This window comes from Alosa alosa, chromosome 1 (genome assembly GCF_017589495.1).
Source record: "Alosa alosa isolate M-15738 ecotype Scorff River chromosome 1, AALO_Geno_1.1, whole genome shotgun sequence".
In the NCBI taxonomy this organism is placed as follows: Eukaryota; Metazoa; Chordata; class Actinopteri; order Clupeiformes; family Clupeidae; genus Alosa; species Alosa alosa.
In genome coordinates, this window is record NC_063189.1 from 23,678,448 (window position 1) to 23,701,045 (window position 22,598).

The following is a 22,598-nucleotide window of genomic DNA, read 5'->3' on the forward strand; positions in this document are numbered from 1 at the left end:
TGTAATCCGTTACTACCCAACCCTGTTAATGGACTAGGCTATTTCTGTTGGCACTTCATTGAAATGTTCCGTAGGACCTACGCTACATGTTGCACATGCACTTTAGCATATTTCTCAATATGAAAAGTTCCTTAGACTCACTAGTGGTGGATGTTGATGTTAGAGAAGTTGTTTTTGCTGGTTCCGATGTTAGAGTGTGAAATGTGGTGGGGTCCAAGGTTGCGGTTGAAGTTGGTGTGAGTTCTGATGTTAGTTGTGATGTTGACATAGAAGCAGCTGTTGTGGTGAGTTCTGATGTTAGTTGTGTTGTTGGTGATGTTGACATAGAAACAGCTGTTGTGGTGAGTTCTGATTTTAGTTGTGTTGTTGGTGATGCTGACATAGAAGCAGCTGTTGTGGTGAGTTCTGATGTTAGTTGTGTTGTTGGTGATACTGACATAGAAGCAGCTGTTGTGGTGAGTTCTGATTTTAGTTGTGTTGTTGGTGATGCTGACATAGAAACAGCTGTTGTGGTGAGTTCTGATGTTAGTTGTGTTGTTGATGATGAAGGTGACATAGAAGCAGGCATTGTGGTGAGTTCTGAAGTAAAGGGTGAAGTTACAGTGAAAGTTATTCAGAGTACTTTATTAGTATTGATAATCATAACCAGGGACGCGTTTCCCAAAACCATAGTTGCTAACTAAGGTAGCAACTGTGTTGGTTGCAATGCAATTTCCCGTTGCCAACCAACTAAGTTGCTAACTGGTTATCAACTCCTATACATAACGTTTCATTGGCCGTGCCTTAAAGTTTCACAGATTTCTATCAACAATTTGATAGGCCAAAATTATTTTCATCAGCATTTTATGTAAGTGTTACATAGGAAATATATTAGAAATTATACTAAAGCAAAGGAGCTATTGAAACCGCTGTCTTTGACATTCTAGTGATCCCTGAGAGTTCTCAATGAACCCCTTGCTTTGGCCCCCAGCCTACCCAACCCTTAAAGGGACACCAGGCAAGCCTGATGCTTTTTCTCTACGAAACTCCCCCTCGCTCGGTCTGAAGCTCTTTTCTTTTTCTTTGCGTCTTCCGTCAAGGGTTTTCGCTGCTTCTTCGCTGGCTCTGCCATTATACACACGTTTGCAACAATCTCTAGCATTTCGTTAGCCTGCCTCTGTGCTGTAAACTGATCCTGCTTCGATTCGTGGGGTAGGATACACCCGAACTTGCAAGTGGGATAGTCTTCCTACAGGCAGTAGGGGCGGGCGAGAGAGCCTTCATTCGCCCCGTAATGAGTCATTTAACCATATACCGACTTACGAAGATGATTAATTAACACAAAAACGTTGCCTGGTGTCCCTTTAAAATCACTGATTGAAGCCTAGAGTGACTTACTAATCATACTGATCAAACTGTTCTGGTCTCCTTTTTCTCCTCTGGTCCAGGCTATCTTTGTGAAATTAATTTTGTTGAGATTTTCTCAAGAATCTTAATATTTTACATGGTTGTTCCTAATTTTGGATCAAAGAGTTTTAATACAATTATTTGTGTGGACTGTTTCTCTGACATGAAGAGGTCATGTTTTAACTTTCAGTTTCATTGTTACCTAATGTATTCTGACATTTCTCAAGCACTAACTGGAGTTACACCATTAATTTTGTTGTTTGTTCTGTTTACAATGAAAATAAAGTCTTTAAAGTAGGCACTGCAACACCATATTACTCCAAGTGTTGTGACATTTGTTTGTGGTGTACCTGATGATGATGTGGGATTTGGTGTTGATGGTACGGGGGATGTGGTGGCTTCTGAAGCAGATGTTTGTATCAAACCAACTTATTTATCTATTTATAGTCATATTTTAATTGCATTTTAACCAGTCCTAGTTCTGTTTTAAGCTAGACATACAAACTTTAGTGTTAGCATAATTACTTGGTCTTTTGGTGTGCGCTGATTGCTGCCTCATGTGTGAAACACAATCTTGTTTTTATGTGAATCAAAAGAAAGAATTATCTATCTATCTATCTATCTATCTATCTATCTATCTATCTAAAATACTGTCAGTGATATTTTAGGAAGTTGCCATCCAAAAATAGTAGTTATTTTGTGTGGAATCAGCTTTTGCCAATGTGTGTTTCACCTTTCATGGTAACAGTTGATTCTGTTCATTAGAATTTGAGGTGATGTTGTCATGGGTACTGATATTGATGATTGTGCTTGTGTTGAGGAGGAGTCTATGGTAGAGGTTGTCGTTCGTACTGAAGTTGGGACGCTTTGTATTATTGATGTTATATATATATGAAGATAAAACACTCAATAAATGTATACATTCAGAAAGAGAAACACCCTGTTTTTCTGGTGAGCTGCCTTTCTAAAATGTTTTAGTTCCATCTATGAGGAATCAGCTGTTTAGAATGCATGTGTTTGACCTCATATGGGAATATTTCATTCTGGCCACTAGATTTAAGTAGAATGTTGCTGTACAAATTGCATAATGAGAGTGTGTTAAAAACGAGAAAATACTATTGAAGATGAAGATAGAAATAAAACTATGCCAACCTTGGTAATAGTTTTGAAAAAAAAAACCCCTACATTATGGAAATTCTTCTAGAGATTCCAAGTTATGTACAGTGCTAAATTATGCACAACAGGTGTTTGTCACAAAGGCACCAATAATAAACAGAAAATTATGAAATAAAAATAGATATGTGATGACTGACCATTTGTGAATGTAAATGTTGTAGCATTCGTTTGTGGTGTACCTGATGATGTGGGATTTGGTGTTGATGGTACGGGGGATGTGGTGGCTTCTGAAGCAGATGTTGGAGATGTAGCTGCAGGTGTAGAGGAAGCAGAGACAGAGACTGATGGTGAAGCCTGTGTTGTTATGGTTACTGATGATGAGGAATGAGATGGTGTCATAGACTGTGATGTTGAAGGAGATTGTTGAGGTGATGTTGTGATGGGCACTGATGTTGATGATTGTGCTGGTGTTGAGGGGGGAGCCTATTGTAGAGACTGATGTTAATTCTGGGGTTGGGGTTCTGGATAAAATTAATCTTGATGTTGAAGATAACTCTGCTAAACACCCTTTTCCCCACAGTGATCAGACTGCTGAACCAGAGAATGTGAATTAAATTGAATTGACTCTTTATTTATCAAACCAACTTATTTATCTCTTTATTGTTATATTTTAATTGCATTTTAACCAGTCCTAGTTCTGTTTTAAGCTAGACATACAAACTTTAGTGTTAGCATAATTAATTGGTCTTTTTTTGTTGTGCACTGATTGTGCCTCAATGTGTGATTGTGAAACACAATCTTGTTTTTATGTGAATCAAAAGAAAGTTTATCATCTATCTATCTATCTATCTATCTATCTAAAATACTGTCAGTGATATTTTAGGAAGTTGCCATCCAAAAAAAGTAGTTATTTTGTGTGGAATCAGCTTTTGCCAATGTGTGTTTCACCTTTCATGGTAACAGTTGATTCTGTTCATTAGAATTTGACAGAAAAAATAATTTCATTGAAAACAAGTTTCATTTTCAATGGCAAAGTATAAGAAATTAATCTACCTCAATCTTGGGCATGCTTAAAAAATGGATGCTTGTCAAATCAAATTCTCCTGAGGGACACCAAGTTATGTTCAGTTCTCATGTGAACATCAGGATACAGAGGCAGAATAATGAACAAAACAAATACATATGGGATGACTAACCACTTGTGGATGTCAGTGTTGTGGCATTTGTTTCTGGCATTACTGATGTTGATATAGCATTTAGTATTGAGATTATTTGGGATGTTGTGGCTCCTGAAGGAAATATTGAGGTTGTAGCTGCAGGTGTAAAGGAGGCAGAGATAGAGGCTGATGAAGCCTGTGTTGTTATGGTTACTGATGATGAGGATGGAGATAGTGTCATAGACTGTGATGTTGAAGGAGATGGTTGAGGTGATGTTGTCATGGGTACTGATATTGATGATTGTGCTTGTGTTGAGGAGGAGTCTATGGTAGAGGTTGTCGTTCGTGCTGAAGTTGGGACGCTTTGTATTATTGATGTTATATATATATGAAGATAAAACACTCAATAAATGTATACATTCAGAAAGAGAAACACCCTGTTTTTCTGGTGAGCTGCCTTTCTAAAAAGTTTGAGTTCCATGTACCGGGATGAGGAATCAGCTGTTTAGAAGCCTGTGTTTGACCTCATATGGGAATATTTCATTCTGGCCACTAAATTTAAGTAGAATGTGGCTGTACAAATTGCATAATGAGAGTGTGTTATAAACGAGAAAATACTATTGAAGATGAAGATAGAAATAAAACTATGCCAACCTTGGTAATAGTTTTGGAAAAAAAAAACTGTACATTATGGAAATTCTTCTAAAGATTCCAAGTTATGTACAGTGCTAAATTATGCACAACAGATGTATGTCACAAAGGCACCAATAATAAACAGAAAATTATGAAATAAAAATAGATATGTGATGACTGACCATTTGTGAATGTAAATGTTGTAGCATTCGTTTGTGGTGTACCTGATGATGTGGGGATTTGGTGTTGATGGTAATGGGGATGTGGTGGCTTCTGAAGCAGATGTTGGAGATGTAGCTGCAGGTGTAGAGGAAGCAGAGACAGAGACTGATGGTGAAGCCTGTGTTGTTATGGTTACTGATGATGAGGAAGGAGATGGTGTCATAGACTGTGATGTTGAAGAAGATGGTTGAGGTGATGTTGTGATGGGCACTGATGTTGATGATTGTGCTGGTGTTGAGGGCGAGCCTATTGTAGAGACTGATGTTAATTCTGGGGTTGGGGTTCTGGATAAAATTAATCTTGATGTTGAAGATAACTCTGCTAAACACCCTTTTCCCCACAGTGATCAGACTGCTGAACCAGAGAATGTGAATTAAATTGAATTGACTCTTTATTTATCAAACCAACTTATTTATCTCTTTATTGTTATATTTTAATTGCATTTTAACCAGTCCTAGTTCTGTTTTAAGCTAGACATACAAACTTTAGTGTTAGCATAATTAATTGGTCTTTTTTGGTTGTGCACTGATTGTGAAACACAATCTTGTGCACTGATTGTGAAACACAATCTTGTTTTTATGTGAATCAAAAGAAAGCATTATCTATCTATCTATCTATCTATCTAAAATACTGTCAGTGATATTTTAGGAAGTTGCCATCCAAAAATAGTAGTTATTTTGTGTGGAATCAGCTTTTGCCAATGTGTGTTTCACCTTTCATGGTAACAGTTGATTCTGTTCATTAGAATTTGACAGAAAAAAATTTTCATTGAAAACAAGTTTCATTTTCAATGGCAAAGTATAAGAAATTAATCTACCTCAATCTTGGGCATACTTAAAAAAATGATGCTTGTCAAATCAAATTCTCCTGAGGACACCAAGTTATGTTCAGTTCTCATGTGAACATCAGGATACAGAGGCACAATAATGAACAAAACAAATACATATGGGATGACTAACCACTTGTGGATGTCAGTGTTGTGGCATTTGTTTCTGGCATTACGGATGTTGATATGGCATTTAGTATTGAGATTATTTGGGATGTTGTGGCTCCTGAAGGAAATATTGAGGTTGTAGCTGCAGGTGTAAAGGAGGCAGAGATAGAGGCTGATGAAAGCCTGTGTTTTTATGGTTACTGATGATGAGGATGGAGATAGTGTCATAGACTGTGATGTTGAAGGAGATGGTTGAGGTGATGTTGTCATGGGTACTGATATTGATGATTGTGCTTGTGTTGAGGAGGAGTCTATGGTAGAGGTTGTCGTTCGTGCTGAAGTTGGGACGCTTTGTATTATTGATGTTATATATAGATAAGATAAAACACTCAATAAATGTATACATTCAGAAAGAGAAACACCCTGTTTTTCTGGTGAGCTGCCTTTCTAAAATGTTTTAGTTCCATCTATGAGGAAATCAGCTGTTTAGAATGCATGTGTTTGACCTCATATGGGAATATTTCATTCTGGCCACTAAATTTAAGTAGAATGTTGCTGTACAAATTGCATAATGAGAGTGTGTTATAAACGAGAAAATACTATTGAAGATGAAGATAGAAATAAAACTATGCCAACCTTGGTAATAGTTTTGAAAAAAAAAAACTGTACATTATGGAAATTCTTCTAAAGATTCCAAGTTATGTACAGTGCTAAATTATGCACAACAGGTGTTTGTCACAAAGGCACCAATAATAAACAGAAAATTATGAAATAAAAATAGATATGTGATGACTGACCATTTGTGAATGTAAATGTTGTAGCATTCGTTTGTGGTGTACCTGATGATGTGGGATTTGGTGTTGATGGTACGGGGGATGTGGTGGCTTCTGAAGCAGATGTTGGAGATGTAGCTGCAGGTGTAGAGGAAGCAGAGACAGAGACTGATGGTGAAGCCTGTGTTGTTATGGTTACTGATGATGAGGAAGGAGATGGTGTCATAGACTGTGATGTTGAAGAAGATGGTTGAGGTGATGTTGTGATGGGCACTGATGTTGATGATTGTGCTGGTGTTGAGGGGGAGCCTATGGTAGAGACTGATGTTAATTCTGGGGTTGGGGTTCTAGATCAAATTAATCTTGATGTTGAAGATAACTCTGCTAAACACATTTTTCCCCACAGTGATCATACTGCTGAACCAGAGAATGTAAATTAAATTGAATGGACTCTTTATTTATCAAACCAACTTATTTATCTATTTATTGTTATATTTTAATTGCATTTTAACCAGTCCTAGTTCTGTTTTAAGCTAGACATACAAACTTTAGTGTTAGCATAATTAATTGGTCTTTTGTTGTGCACTGATTGCTGCCTCATGTGTGAAACACAATCTTGTTTTTATGTGAATCAAAAGAAAGTTTATCTATCTATCTATCTATCTATCTATCTATCTAAAATACTGTCAGTGATATTTTAGGAAGTTGCCATCCAAAAAAAGTAGTTATTTTGTGTGGAATCAGCTGTTGCCAATGCGTGTTTCACCTTTCATGGTAACAGTTGATTCTGTTCATTAGAATTTGACAGAAAAAATAATTTCATTGAAAACAAGTTTCATTTTCAATGGCAAAGTATAAGAAATTAATCTACCTCAATCTTGGGCATGCTTAAAAAAATGGATGCTTGTCAAATCAAAATCTCCTGAGGACACCAAGTTATGTTCAGTTCTCATGTGAACATCAGGATACAGAGGCACAATAATGAACAAAACAAATACATATGGGATGACTAACCACTTGTGGATGTCAGTGTTGTGGCATTTGTTTCTGGCATTACGGATGTTGATATGGCATTTAGTTTTGAGATTATTTGGGATGTTGTGGCTCCTGAAGTAAATATTGAGGTTGTAGCTGCAGGTGTAGAGGAGGCAGAGATAGAGGCTGATGATGAAGCCTGTGTTTTTATGGTTACTGATGATGAGGATGGAGATAGTGTCATAGACTGTGATGTTGAAGGAGATGGTTGAGGTGATGTTGTCATGGGTATTGATGTTGATGATTGTGCTTGTGTTGAGGAGGAGTCTATGGTAGAGGTTGGCGTTAGTGCTGAAGTTGGGACGCTTTGTATTATTGATGTTATATATATGAAGATAAAACACTCAATAAATGTATACATTCAGAAAGAGAAACACCCTGTTTTTCTGGTGAGCTGCCTTTCTAAAATGTTTTAGTTCCATCTATGAGGAATCAGCTGTTTAGAATGCATGTGTTTGACCTCATATGGGAATATTTCATTCTGGCCACTAGATTTAAGTAGAATGTGGCTGTACAAATTGCATAATGAGAGTGTGTTATAAACGAGAAAATACTATTGAAGATGAAGATAGAAATAAAACTATGCCAACCTTGGTAATAGTTTTGAAAAAAAAAAACCTACATTATGGAAATTCTTCTAGAGATTCCAAGTTATGTACAGTGCTAAATTATGCACAACAGGTGTTTGTCACAAAGGCACCAATAATAAACAGAAAATTATGAAATAAAAATAGATATGTGATGACTGACCATTTGTGAATGTAAATGTTGTAGCATTCGTTTGTGGTGTACCTGATGATGTGGGATTTGGTGTTGATGGTACGGGGGATGTGGTGGCTTCTGAAGCAGATGTTGGAGATGTAGCTGCAGGTGTAGAGGAAGCAGAGACAGAGACTGATGGTGAAGCCTGTGTTGTTATGGTTACTGATGATGAGGAAGGAGATGGTGTCATAGACTGTGATGTTGAAGAAGATGGTTGAGGTGATGTTGTGATGGGCACTGATGTTGATGATTGTGCTGGTGTTGAGGGCGAGCCTATTGTAGAGACTGATGTTAATTCTGGGGTTGGGGTTCTGGATAAAATTAATCTTGATGTTGAAGATAACTCTGCTAAACACCCTTTTCCCCACAGTGATCAGACTGCTGAACCAGAGAATGTGAATTAAATTGAATTGACTCTTTATTTATCAAACCAACTTATTTATCTCTTTATTGTTATATTTTAATTGCATTTTAACCAGTCCTAGTTCTGTTTTAAGCTAGACATACAAACTTTAGTGTTAGCATAATTAATTGGTCTTTTGGTGTGCACTGATTGTGCACACAATCTTGTGCACTGATTGTGAAACACAATCTTGTTTTTATGTGAATCAAAAGAAAGCATTATCTATCTATCTATCTATCTATCTAAAATACTGTCAGTGATATTTTAGGAAGTTGCCATCCAAAAATAGTAGTTATTTTGTGTGGAATCAGCTTTTGCCAATGTGTGTTTCACCTTTCATGGTAACAGTTGATTCTGTTCATTAGAATTTGACAGAAAAAATAATTTCATTGAAAACAAGTTTCATTTTCAATGGCAAAGTATAAGAAATTAATCTACCTCAATCTTGGGCATACTTAAAAAAATGGATGCTTGTCAAATCGAATTCTCCTGAGGACACCAAGTTATGTTCAGTTCTCATGTGAACATCAGGATACAGAGGCACAATAATGAACAAAACAAATACATATGGGATGACTAACCACTTGTGGATGTCAGTGTTGTGGCATTTGTTTCTGGCATTACTGATGTTGATATAGCATTTAGTATTGAGATTATTTGGGATGTTGTGGCTCCTGAAGGAAATATTTAGGTTGTAGCTGCAGGTGTAAAGGAGGCAGAGATAGAGGCTGATGAAGCCTGTGTTGTTATGGTTACTGATGATGAGGATGGAGATAGTGTCATAGACTGTGATGTTGAAGGAGATGGTTGAGGTGATGTTGTCATGGGTACTGATATTGATGATTGTGCTTGTGTTGAGGAGGAGTCTATGGTAGAGGTTGTCGTTCGTGCTGAAGTTGGGACGCTTTGTATTATTGATGTTATATATATATGAAGATAAAACACTCAATAAATGTATACATTCAGAAAGAGAAACACCCTGTTTTTCTGGTGAGCTGCCTTTCTAAAAAGTTTGAGTTCCATCTATGAGGAATCAGCTGTTTAGAAGCCTGTGTTTGACCTCATATGGGAATATTTCATTCTGGCCACTAAATTTAAGTAGAATGTGGCTGTACAAATTGCATAATGAGAGTGTGTTATAAATGAGAAAATACTATTGAAGATGAAGATAGAAATAAAACTATGCCAACCTTGGTAATAGTTTTGAAAAAAAAAAAACCTACATTATGGAAATTCTTCTAAAGATTCCAAGTTATGTACAGTGCTAAATTATGCACAACAGATGTATGTCACAAAGGCACCAATAATAAACAGAAAATTATGAAATAAAAATAGATATGTGATGACTGACCATTTGTGAATGTAAATGTTGTAGCATTCGTTTGTGGTGTACCTGATGATGTGGGATTTGGTGTTGATGGTACGGGGGATGTGGTGGCTTCTGAAGCAGATGATGGAGATGTAGCTGCAGGTGTAGAGGAAGCAGAGACAGAGACTGATGGTGAAGCCTGTGTTGTTATGGTTACTGATGATGAGGAAGGAGATGGTGTCATAGACTGTGATGTTGAAGGAGATGGTTGAGGTGATGTTGTGATGGGCACTGATGTTGATGATTGTGCTGGTGTTGAGGGCGAGCCTATTGTAGAGACTGATGTTAATTCTGGGGTTGGGGTTCTGGATAAAATTAATCTTGATGTTGAAGATAACTCTGCTAAACACCCTTTTCCCCACAGTGATCAGACTGCTGAACCAGAGAATGTGAATTAAATTGAATTGACTCTTTATTTATCAAACCAACTTATTTATCTCTTTATTGTTATATTTTAATTGCATTTTAACCAGTCCTAGTTCTGTTTTAAGCTAGACATACAAACTTTAGTGTTAGCATAATTAATTGGTCTTTTGGTGTGCACTGATTGTGCACACAATCTTGTGCACTGATTGTGAAACACAATCTTGTTTTTATGTGAATCAAAAGAAAGCATTATCTATCTATCTATCTATCTATCTATCTATCTAAAATACTGTCAGTGATATTTTAGGAAGTTGCCATCCAAAAATAGTAGTTATTTTGTGTGGAATCAGCTTTTGCCAATGTGTGTTTCACCTTTCATGGTAACAGTTGATTCTGTTCATTAGAATTTGACAGAAAAAATAATTTCATTGAAAACAAGTTTCATTTTCAATGGCAAAGTATAAGAAATTAATCTACCTCAATCTTGGGCATACTTAAAAAAATGGATGCTTGTCAAATCGAATTCTCCTGAGGACACCAAGTTATGTTCAGTTCTCATGTGAACATCAGGATACAGAGGCACAATAATGAACAAAACAAATACATATGGGATGACTAACCACTTGTGGATGTCAGTGTTGTGGCATTTGTTTCTGGCATTACTGATGTTGATATAGCATTTAGTATTGAGATTATTTGGGATGTTGTGGCTCCTGAAGGAAATATTTAGGTTGTAGCTGCAGGTGTAAAGGAGGCAGAGATAGAGGCTGATGAAGCCTGTGTTGTTATGGTTACTGATGATGAGGATGGAGATAGTGTCATAGACTGTGATGTTGAAGGAGATGGTTGAGGTGATGTTGTCATGGGTACTGATATTGATGATTGTGCTTGTGTTGAGGAGGAGTCTATGGTAGAGGTTGTCGTTCGTGCTGAAGTTGGGACGCTTTGTATTATTGATGTTATATATATATGAAGATAAAACACTCAATAAATGTATACATTCAGAAAGAGAAACACCCTGTTTTTCTGGTGAGCTGCCTTTCTAAAAAGTTTGAGTTCCATGTACCGGGATGAGGAATCAGCTGTTTAGAAGCCTGTGTTTGACCTCATATGGGAATATTTCATTCTGGCCACTAAATTTAAGTAGAATGTGGCTGTACAAATTGCATAATGAGAGTGTGTTATAAATGAGAAAATACTATTGAAGATGAAGATAGAAATAAAACTATGCCAACCTTGGTAATAGTTTTGGAAAAAAAAAACTGTACATTATGGAAATTCTTCTAAAGATTCCAAGTTATGTACAGTGCTAAATTATGCACAACAGATGTATGTCACAAAGGCACCAATAATAAACAGAAAATTATGATATAAAAATAGATATGTGATGACTGATCATTTGTGAATGTAAATTCGTTTGTGGTGTACCTGATGATGTGGGATTTGGTGTTGATGGTACTGGGGATGTGGTGGCTTCTGAAGCAGATGTTGGAGATGTAGCTGCAGGTGTAGAGGAAGCAGAGACAGAGACTGATGGTGAAGCCTGTGTTGTTATGGTTACTGATGATGAGGAAGGAGATGGTGTCATAGACTGTGATGTTGAAGAAGATGGTTGAGGTGATGTTGTGATGGGCACTGATGTTGATGATTGTGCTGGTGTTGAGGGGGAGCCTATGGTAGAGACTGATGTTAATTCTGGGGTTGGGGTTCTGGATACAATTAATCTTGATGTTGAAGATAACTCTGCTAAACACCCTTTTCCCCACAGTGATCAGACTGCTGAACCAGAGAATGTGAATTAAATTGAATTGACTCTTTATTTATCAAACCAACTTATTTATCTCTTTATTGTTATATTTTAATTGCATTTTAACCAGTCCTAGTTCTGTTTTAAGCTAGACATACAAACTTTAGTGTTAGCATAATTAATTGGTCTTTTGGTGTGCACTGATTGTGCACACAATCTTGTGCACTGATTGTGAAACACAATCTTGTTTTTATGTGAATCAAAAGAAAGCATTATCTATCTATCTATCTATCTATCTAAAATACTGTCAGTGATATTTTAGGAAGTTGCCATCCAAAAATAGTAGTTATTTTGTGTGGAATCAGCTGTTGCCAATGCGTGTTTCACCTTTCATGGTAACAGTTGATTCTGTTCATTAGAATTTGACAGAAAAAATAATTTCATTGAAAAGAAGTTTCATTTTCAATGGCAAAGTATAAGAAATTAATCTACCTCAATCTTGGGCATACTTAAAAAAATGGATGCTTGTCAAATCGAATTCTCCTGAGGACACCAAGTTATGTTCAGTTCTCATGTGAACATCAGGATACAGAGGCACAATAATGAACAAAACAAATACATATGGGATGACTAACCACTTGTGGATGTCAGTGTTGTGGCATTTGTTTCTGGCATTACTGATGTTGATATAGCATTTAGTATTGAGATTATTTGGGATGTTGTGGCTCCTGAAGGAAATATTGAGGTTGTAGCTGCAGGTGTAAAGGAGGCAGAGATAGAGGCTGATGAAGCCTGTGTTGTTATGGTTACTGATGATGAGGATGGAGATAGTGTCATAGACTGTGATGTTGAAGGAGATGGTTGAGGTGATGTTGTCATGGGTACTGATATTGATGATTGTGCTTGTGTTGAGGAGGAGTCTATGGTAGAGGTTGGCGTTAGTGCTGAAGTTGGGACGCTTTGTATTATTGATGTTATATATATATGAAGATAAAACACTCAATTAAATGTATACATTCAGAAAGAGAAACACCCTGTTTTTCTGGTGAGCTGCCTTTCTAAAAAAGTTTGAGTTCCATCTATGAGGAATCAGCTGTTTAGAAGCCTGTGTTTGACCTCATATGGGAATATTTCATTCTGGCCACTAAATTTAAGTAGAATGTGGCTGTACAAATTGCATAATGAGAGTGTGTTATAAATGAGAAAATACTATTGAAGATGAAGATAGAAATAAAACTATGCCAACCTTGGTAATAGTTTTGGAAAAAAAAAACTGTACATTATGGAAATTCTTCTAAAGATTCCAAGTTATGTACAGTGCTAAATTATGCACAACAGATGTATGTCACAAAGGCACCAATAATAAACAGAAAATTATGATATAAAAATAGATATGTGATGACTGATCATTTGTGAATGTAAATTCGTTTGTGGTGTACCTGATGATGATGTGGGATTTGGTGTTGATGGTACGGGGGATGTGGTGGCTTCTGAAGCAGATGTTGGAGATGTAGCTGCAGGTGTAGAGGAAGCAGAGACAGAGACTGATGGTGAAGCCTGTGTTGTTATGGTTACTGATGATGAGGAAGGAGATGGTGTCATAGACTGTGATGTTGAAGAAGATGGTTGAGGTGATGTTGTGATGGGCACTGATGTTGATGATTGTGCTGGTGTTGAGGGGGAGCCTATGGTAGAGACTGATGTTAATTCTGGGGTTGGGGTTCTAGATCAAATTAATCTTGATGTTGAAGATAACTCTGCTAAACACATTTTTCCCCACAGTGATCATACTGCTGAACCAGAGAATGTAAATTAAATTGAATGGACTCTTTATTTATCAAACCAACTTATTTATCTATTTATTGTTATATTTTAATTGCATTTTAACCAGTCCTAGTTCTGTTTTAAGCTAGACATACAAACTTTAGTGTTAGCATAATTAATTGGTCTTTTGGTGTGCACTGATTGTGCACACAATCTTGTGCACTGATTGTGAAACACAATCTTGTTTTTATGTGAATCAAAAGAAAGCATTATCTATCTATCTATCTATCTATCTATCTATCTAAAATACTGTCAGTGATATTTTAGGAAGTTGCCATCCAAAAATAGTAGTTATTTTGTGTGGAATCAGCTTTTGCCAATGTGTGTTTCACCTTTCATGGTAACAGTTGATTCTGTTCATTAGAATTTGACAGAAAAAATAATTTCATTGAAAACAAGTTTCATTTTCAATGGCAAAGTATAAGAAATTAATCTACCTCAATCTTGGGCATGCTTAAAAAAATGGATGCTTGTCAAATCAAAATCTCCTGAGGACACCAAGTTATGTTCAGTTCTCATGTGAACATCAGGATACAGAGGCACAATAATGAACAAAACAAATACATATGGGATGACTAACCACTTGTGGATGTCAGTGTTGTGGCATTTGTTTCTGGCATTACGGATGTTGATATGGCATTTAGTATTGAGATTATTTGGGATGTTGTGGCTCCTGAAGGAAATATTGAGGTTGTAGCTGCAGGTGTAGAGGAGGCAGAGATAGAGGCTGATGAAGCCTGTGTTGTTATGGTTACTGATGATGAGGATGGAGATAGTGTCATAGACTGTGATGTTGAAGGAGATGGTTGAGGTGATGTTGTCATGGGTACTGATGTTGATGATTGTGCTTGTGTTGAGGAGGAGTCTATGGTAGAGGTTGGCGTTAGTGCTGAAGTTGGGACGCTTTGTATTATTGATGTTATATAAGATAATACACTCATTAAATGTATACATTCAGAAAGAGAAACACCCTGTTTTTCTGGTGAGCTGCCTTTCTAAAATGTTTTAGTTCCATCTATGAGGAATCAGCTGTTTAGAATGCATGTGTTTGACCTCATATGGGAATATTTCATTCTGGCCACTAGATTTAAGTAGAATGTTGCTGTACAAATTGCATAATGAGAGTGTGTTATAAACGAGAAAATACTATTGAAGATGAAGATAGAAATAAAACTATGCCAACCTTGGTAATAGTTTTGAAAAAAAAAAAAAAACCTACATTATGGAAATTCTTCTAGAGATTCCAAGTTATGTACAGTGCTAAATTATGCACAACAGGTGTTTGTCACAAAGGCACCAATAATAAACAGAAAATTATGAAATAAAAATAGATATGTGATGACTGACCATTTGTGAATGTAAATGTGGTAGCATTCGTTTGTGGTGTACCTGATGATGTGGGATTTGGTGTTGATGGTACGGGGGATGTGGTGGCTTCTGAAGCAGATGTTTGAGATGTAGCTGCAGGTGTAGGGGAGGCAGAGATAGAGACTGATGATGAAGCCTGTGTTGTTATGGTTACTGATGATGAGGATGGAGATAGTGTCATAGACTGTGATGTTGAAGGAGATGGTTGAGCTGATGTTGTCATGGGCTCTGATGTTGATGATTGTGCTGGTGTTGAGGGGGAGCCTATGGTAGAGATTGTTGTTAGTGCTGAGGCTGGGATGCTTTGTAATATTGATGTTGAAGATAATACACACAAGAAATGTACATCAGAAAGAGAAACACCCTGTTGTTCTGGTGAGCTGCCTCTCTAAAATGTTTGAGTTCCATCTCTGAGGAATCAGCTGTTTAGAATGCCTGTGTTTGACCGTATGTGGGAATAATTCATTCTGGCCACTAGAGTTAAAGGGGTATTCCACCATTTGTGGAAATATACTCATTTTGATTTTGAAATGTGGAAATATACTCCCTTGATTTAAACAATTGAGTTTTACCTTTCCCCAGTTCATCCCGCCGTTCTCTGAGTCTGACAGTAACACTTTTAGCTCCAGCTCATTGAATCAGATTAGACCGTTAGCTTATAGCAGAGATGCATGCTAACAGTCTAATCTGATTCAATGAGCTGGAGCTAAAAGTGCTGTACAAATTGCATAATGACAGTTTGTTATAAATGAGAAAATACTATTGAAGATATAAAGAAAACTATGCCAACCTTGGTTATAGTTTTGAAAAGGAAAACTGTACATTATGGAAATTCCTCTAAAGATTCCAAGTTATGTACAGTTCTAAATTACAGTATGCACAACAGGTGTATGTCACAAAGGCACCAATAATAAACAGAAATTTATTAAATAAAAATAGATATGTGATGACTGACCATTTGTGAATGTAAGTGTGGTAGCATTTGTTTGTGTTGTAACTGGTGTTGATGTGATATTGGGTGTTGGTACAGGGGATGTGATGGCTTCTGAATCAGATGTTCGAGATGTAGCTGCAGGTGTAGAGGAAGCTGAGACCGAGTCAAATTATGAAGTCTGTGTTGTTATGGTTACTGATGATTAGGATGGAGATAGTGTCATAGGCTGTGTTGTTTGAGGTGATGTTTGAGGTGATGTTGTGATGGGTGCTGATGTTGATGATTGTGCTTGTGTTGAAGTGGAGCCTATGGTAGATAGTGTTGTCAGTGCTGCTGGAGTGGAATTGGAATACTTTCATGCACTTTAAAAATGTATACATATTCAGAAAGAGAGACACCCTTTTCCTATTAACATCGTTATGTGGGGTGTGCCATCACGAAATGAGTCCAGTTTGACAACATTGGATGTTTATTGGATATTCATAATCCACAGTCCTTAGGGTTTAAAACAAGGGGTCATTTGTTTAATTCCGTTTAACCAACCCAGAGATATTGTCCAAAATGAAAAAAACAGTTTTGAGAAAATCAGCTTTAAAGTTTGTGAAGTGTAAATGAGTGCAGCTTCTAAATGCTCGATTCATGCAGGCGGTAAAACTTGTAAGGCATTCTTATAACTTGTGAGGTAGCCTTTAATGTTCGATCAACTTCTGAAGACGACAATGACAAAATAGCCTAATGCTTAATGCATAGCTTAATGTTGTTTTTAAATAGGCCGCCAACTTCCAAACTAATTGAATCGGACCAATTGGCTGCAATCTCCGTGAGGAATCTGGTCAGCAACAACTGTTTAGATGGCTGTTTCTTCTCTTAAATCTCTTGGCTAAAATAGAAACTTTCTTCAGAATAATTACGAGTGGATAGCCTATTCATGATGATTTCTTGAAGAGGGCAAAAGCCAAAACACAAAGTTATCAGACCAAAGAGAACAAAAATTTTCCTGTTCTCAGGTGCAGCAAGCATATTAAGTATAAGTATATATATTCTTTTGATCCCGTGATCAAAAGGGAAATTTGGTCTCTGCATTTATCACAATCCATGAATTAGTGAAACACACTCAGCACACAGTGAACACACAGTGAGGTGAAGCACACACTAATCCCAGCGCAGTGAGCTGCCTGCAACAACAGCGGCGCTCGGGGAGCAGTAAGGGGTTAGATCCCTTGCACTTCAGCCGTGCCTACTGGTCGGGGTTCCAACTGGCAACCATCCGGTTACAAGTCCGAAGCACTAACCAGTAGTCCACGGCATCCCCTAACTGAACAACTGAGCATCTGAACGAGGAAGAAAAACGTCAACTTTATGAAAAATGTAATGCACAGCCTGCACATTTGGCCTAGAAAATCATATTTCTAGGTCGTTTTACAATAAGATATGTAAATGAGTAATAGATAAGAGGTAAAGGAATGTGTTCATGGTGAAATGAGAAAATACATATTTTAGTCATTTTTCGACCCTCTCTGCATTCCAATCGCTATATCTCGAAATGGATTTCCGCAACACTAGACTCATTTCATCGTGGCATGCCCCCCCCCATGTTTTTCTTACACAAATTTCTACAGGAATAGGATGTTTTGAATGGGCATTGCACTAGTACAGCAGATTAACTAAAAGACGATATACAGGGATGAACCATACCTACATTTTATTTATAACTGAGATAATATTCTCCCTATAATATGCTCCAATCAATCATCTTTCTCTTTGGTCAAAATAGACTGAACTTATTGTTTACTGATCTGAAAGTGCTAAAGGATCATTTCATATTGAGTATATTTTCAGGTAGATTTAAATTGAATTAACGTACGCTCTATTATGCACTGAGAAATGAGTTTCAGTATTTACCACTTTCAGATGTCACAAGACTTGTTGGGCTTGATGTTGGCGTTATTGTGGCAGCTACTGTTTCAGGCTGTGAGGTTGAGGCTGAAGTCAAAGTTTCTACCGTTGTTTGGGGAGCTTCAGTTGGCGTTGCCCTAAAAACTCCTAGAAAATAAAAACACAATGTTTAACTAAAATAAATACTCAACTCAGGATGCCATGGAAGTCTTGATGTGCAGTGAATTCTTCAATTCTCTCAAGATATATATTGCCCTGCCAATTTGAATTTAAGTGACTTTGAAATTGGATTGACTCTAGTGGACAATACTAAGCTTAGAGCACTTCAAAGAAAAAAAATAGCCTAATCATTTGCAAATCTTCACACAAAATCCTTACGTTCTGCTTTTATACTGGTTGTATTGACACCAAGGATAGAAATGCCTGGAGTATTGGAGGAAATAGCTTCTACCAGAGTGCCAGTCACATTTCCAGTGTCAGGAACAGAGTTTACATCATTAAAAATCAGTACAGAATCCACAACGACAGATCCTTGTCTGAAAAAAAATGAAAGGATTTTTAGTATAAGACACAGTAGTCTAACAACAAATGTGTTTTATTATGTATTGAGGAATAATTGTTATGTTTCACTGTACCTGAAGCCTTTGATAAATGTACGATTGAAACTAGATCCAAACTTTGCAGCGTATACTGCATCTAGCTGTAAATTTGCAATTTTATGCAGGTTAATGGTGAGATTTACAGAAGATATAGCAGACATTAAATCTACTTTTAGAAGTGATCATAGTACCGCTTGGGACACTTGAGCAGCCAACTGTACAAATTCTGGTGAAGAGGCATTTTGCAGCTCTCGTGTGAATGTCTTCTCCAGCTTGAATTCCAATATGACTTCAGGCTCTGGGATGGGTGCTGGAGTAGTTGTTGTTTGGTGAACTGCAATTATTGACAAGATTGTAGGTTTACCGAAAGATAAATACTCTGTAATTCTAAGAAGATGCTGTCCTACAAAGCTAGATCCCCCATCTGTGAGGCGTCAGAAATTGACAATGCCTATAAATCATCTTAAAAATGAGAATATTTGATTATGATTCCTAGTAAGTGTTAAATGACTTTTGGCTGTACATTTTCCTGAAAAAATTCTAATTTCATATTAGACTGATATTGATTTCATTGATATGATTGATCTCAGAGAACCTCCCTGAATTTGAGTATAATTTGGAAAGGACAGATAATCGACAGATCAGCTTTCTCCAAATGTTTTCCAAGTTTTGTTTAGAGCACATTTAATTATTTTAACACAACATGTGTTGGCAAAATTAATCATGTTTACACGTTTTATGACTATAACTAACCATTTGTGAAGCTGAGTATTGTAGCATTTGTTTGTGGTACAACTGATGTTGATGACCGTACTAAGGATTTCAAGTTATGTTTACAGTGCTCAATTACGCACGACGGGAGTATGTCACAAAGGCACCAATAATAAATAAGTAAATACATAATAAATGAAAATACATATGTGATGACTAACCATTTGTTAATGCATTTGTTTGTGTCGTTACTGATGTTGATGTGATATTGGGTGTTGGTACAGGGGATGTGGTGTCATTTGTTTGTGGTGTACCTAATGATGATGTGGGATTTGGTGTTGATGGTACGGGGGATGTGGTGGCTTCTGAAGCAGATGTTGGAGATGTAGCTGCAGGTGTAGAGGAAGCAGAGACAGAGACTGATGGTGAAGCCTGTGTTGTTATGGTTACTGATGATGAGGAAGGAGATGGTGTCATAGACTGTGATGTTGAAGAAGATGGTTGAGGTGATGTTGTGATGGGCACTGATGTTGATGATTGTGCTGGTGTTGAGGGGGAGCCTATGGTAGAGACTGATGTTAATTCTGGGGTTGGGGTTCTGGATACAATTAATCTTGATGTTGAAGATAACTCTACTAAACACATTTTTCCCCACAGTGATCATACTGCTGAACCAGAGAATGTAAATTAAATTGAATGGACTCTTTATTTATCAAATGAACTTATTTATCTATTTATTGTCATATTTTAATTGCATTTTAACCAGTCCTAGTTCTGTTTCAAGGTAGACATACAAACTTTAGTATTAGCATAATGTATTGGTCTTTTGTTGTGCACTGATTGCTGGCTCATGTGTGAAACACAATCTTGTTTTTATGTGAATCAAAAGAAATAATAATCTATCTATCTATCTATCTATCTATCTATCTATCTATCTATCTATCTATCTATCTAAAATACTGTCAGTGATATTTTAGGAAGTTGCCATCCAAAAATAGTAGTTATTTTGTGTGGAATCAGCTGTTGCCAATGCGTGTTTCACCTTTTATGGTAACAGTTGATTATGTTCATTAGAATTTGAAAAAAAAAAATTTAATTGGAAAGAAGTTTCATTTTCAATAGCAAAGTATGTGAGAAATTAATCTACCTTAGTCTTGGGCAAAAAAATGGATGCTTGTCATCAAATTATCCTGATGACACCAAGTTATGTTCAGTTCTCATGTGAACAACAGGTTACAGAGGCACAATAATGAACAAAACAAATACATATGGGATGACTAACCACTTGTGGATGTCAGTGTTGTGGCATTTGTTTCTGGCATTACTGATGTTGATATAGCATTTAGTGTTGAGATTATTTGGGATGTTGTGGCTTCTGAAGGAAATATTGAGGTTGTAGCTGCAGGTGTAGAGGAGGCAGAGATAGAGGCTGATGAAGCCTGTGTTGTTATGGTTACTGATGATGAGGATGGAGATAGTGTCAGCTGTTTAGAATGCATGTGTTTGACCTCATATGGGAATATTTAATTCTGGCCACTAGATTTAAGTAGAATGTTGCTGTACAAATTGCATAATGAGAGTGTGTTATAAACGAGAAAATACTATTGAAGATGAAGATAGAAATAAAACTATGCCAACCTTGGTAATAGTTTTGAAAAAAAAAAAAAAAACATTATGGAAATTCTTCTAGAGATTCCAAGTTATGTACAGTGCTAAATTATGCACAACAGGTGTTTGTCACAAAGGCACCAATAATAAACAGAAAATTATGAAATAAAAATAGATATGTGATGACTGACCATTTGTGAATGTAAATGTGGTAGCATTCGTTTGTGGTGTACCTGATGATGTGGGATTTGGTGTTGATGGTACGGGGGATGTGGTGGCTTCTGAAGCAGATGTTGGAGATGTAGCTGCAGGTGTAGGGGAGGCAGAGATAGAGACTGATGATGAAGCCTGTGTTGTTATGGTTACTGATGATGAGGATGGAGATAGTGTCATAGACTGTGATGTTGAAGGAGATGGTTGAGGTGATGATGTGATGGGCACTGATGTTGATGATTGTGCTGGTGTTGAGGAGGAGTCTATGGTAGAGGTTGTCGTTAGTGCTGAAGTTGGGACGCTTTGCTATTATTGATGTTATATATATGAAGATAAAACACTCAATAAATGTATACATTCAGAAAGAGAAACACCCTGTTTTTCTGGTGAGCTGCCTTTCTAAAAAGTTTGAGTTCCATGTACCGGGATGAGGAATCAGCTGTTTAGAAGCCTGTGTTTGACCTCATAATGGGAATATTTAATTCTGGCCACTAGATTTAAGTAGAATGTTGCTGTACAAATTGCATAATGAGAGTGTGTTATAAATGAGAAAATACTATTGAAGATGAAGATAGAAATAAAACTATGTCAACCTTGGTTATAGTTTTGAAAAAAAAACTGTACATTATGAAAATTCTTCTAAAGATTCCAAGTTATGTACAGTGCTAAATTATGCACAACAGATGTATGTCACAAAGGCACCAATAATAAACAGAAAATTATGATATAAAAATAGATATGTGATGACTGATCATTTGTGAATGTAAATTTGTTTGTGGTTTACCTGATGATGATGTGGGATTTGTTGTTGATGGTACGGGGGATGTGGTGGCTTCTGAAGCAGATGTTGGAGATGTAGCTGCAGGTGTAGGGGAGGCAGAGATGGAGACTGATGATGAAGCCTGTGTTGTTATGGTTACTGATGATGAGGATGGAGATAGTGTCATAGACTGTGATGTTGAAGGAGATGGTTGAGGTGATGTTGTGATGGGCACTGATGTTGATGATTGTGCTGGTGTTGAGGGGGAGCCTATGGTAGAGACTGATGTTAATTCTGGGGTTGGGATTCTGGATAAAATTAATCTTGATGTTGAAGATAACTCTGCTAAACACCCTTTTCCCCACAGTGATCATACTGCTGAACCAGAGAATGTAAATTAAATTGTAAAAAAAAATAAATAATTTTTAATTGCATTTTAACCAGTCCTAGTTCTGTTTTAAGCTAGACATACAAACTTTAGTGTTAGCATAATTTATTGGTGTTTTGTTGTGCACTGATTGCTGCCTCATGTGTGAAACACAATCTTGTTTTTATGTGAATCAAAAGAAAGAATAAACTATCTATCTATCTATCTATCTATCTATCTATCTAAAATACTGTCAGTGATATTTTAGGAAGTTGCCATCCAAAAATAGTAGTTATTTTGTGTGGAATCAGCTGTTGCCAATGCGTGTTTCACCTTTCATGGTAACAGTTGATTCTGTTCATTAGAATTTGACAGAAAAAATAATTTCATTGAAAAGAAGTTTCATTTTCAATGG

At 36.7% G+C, this 22,598-nt stretch overlaps 1 protein-coding gene across 1 annotated transcript in view; it reads right to left on the reverse strand.

The window, feature by feature from the left end:
- Positions 1 to 22,598, reverse strand: part of LOC125296798 (uncharacterized threonine-rich GPI-anchored glycoprotein PJ4664.02-like) — an 86,483-nt gene that overhangs the window by 14,997 nt on the left and 48,888 nt on the right. The window contains exons 7-20 of the mRNA XM_048246921.1: positions 21,841 to 21,915; positions 21,077 to 21,319; positions 19,555 to 19,795; positions 15,117 to 15,361; positions 13,343 to 13,588; positions 11,585 to 11,827; positions 9,815 to 10,057; positions 8,049 to 8,291; positions 6,288 to 6,530; positions 4,517 to 4,760; positions 3,742 to 4,021; positions 2,742 to 2,985; positions 1,705 to 1,787; positions 142 to 579 (exon numbers count right to left, since the gene is read on the reverse strand). Coding sequence (XP_048102878.1) covers positions 142 to 579; positions 1,705 to 1,787; positions 2,742 to 2,985; positions 3,742 to 4,021; positions 4,517 to 4,760; positions 6,288 to 6,530; positions 8,049 to 8,291; positions 9,815 to 10,057; positions 11,585 to 11,827; positions 13,343 to 13,588; positions 15,117 to 15,361; positions 19,555 to 19,795; positions 21,077 to 21,319; positions 21,841 to 21,915 — 3,311 coding nt within the window. The remainder of the gene's footprint in view (positions 1 to 141; positions 580 to 1,704; positions 1,788 to 2,741; positions 2,986 to 3,741; positions 4,022 to 4,516; positions 4,761 to 6,287; positions 6,531 to 8,048; positions 8,292 to 9,814; positions 10,058 to 11,584; positions 11,828 to 13,342; positions 13,589 to 15,116; positions 15,362 to 19,554; positions 19,796 to 21,076; positions 21,320 to 21,840; positions 21,916 to 22,598) is intronic.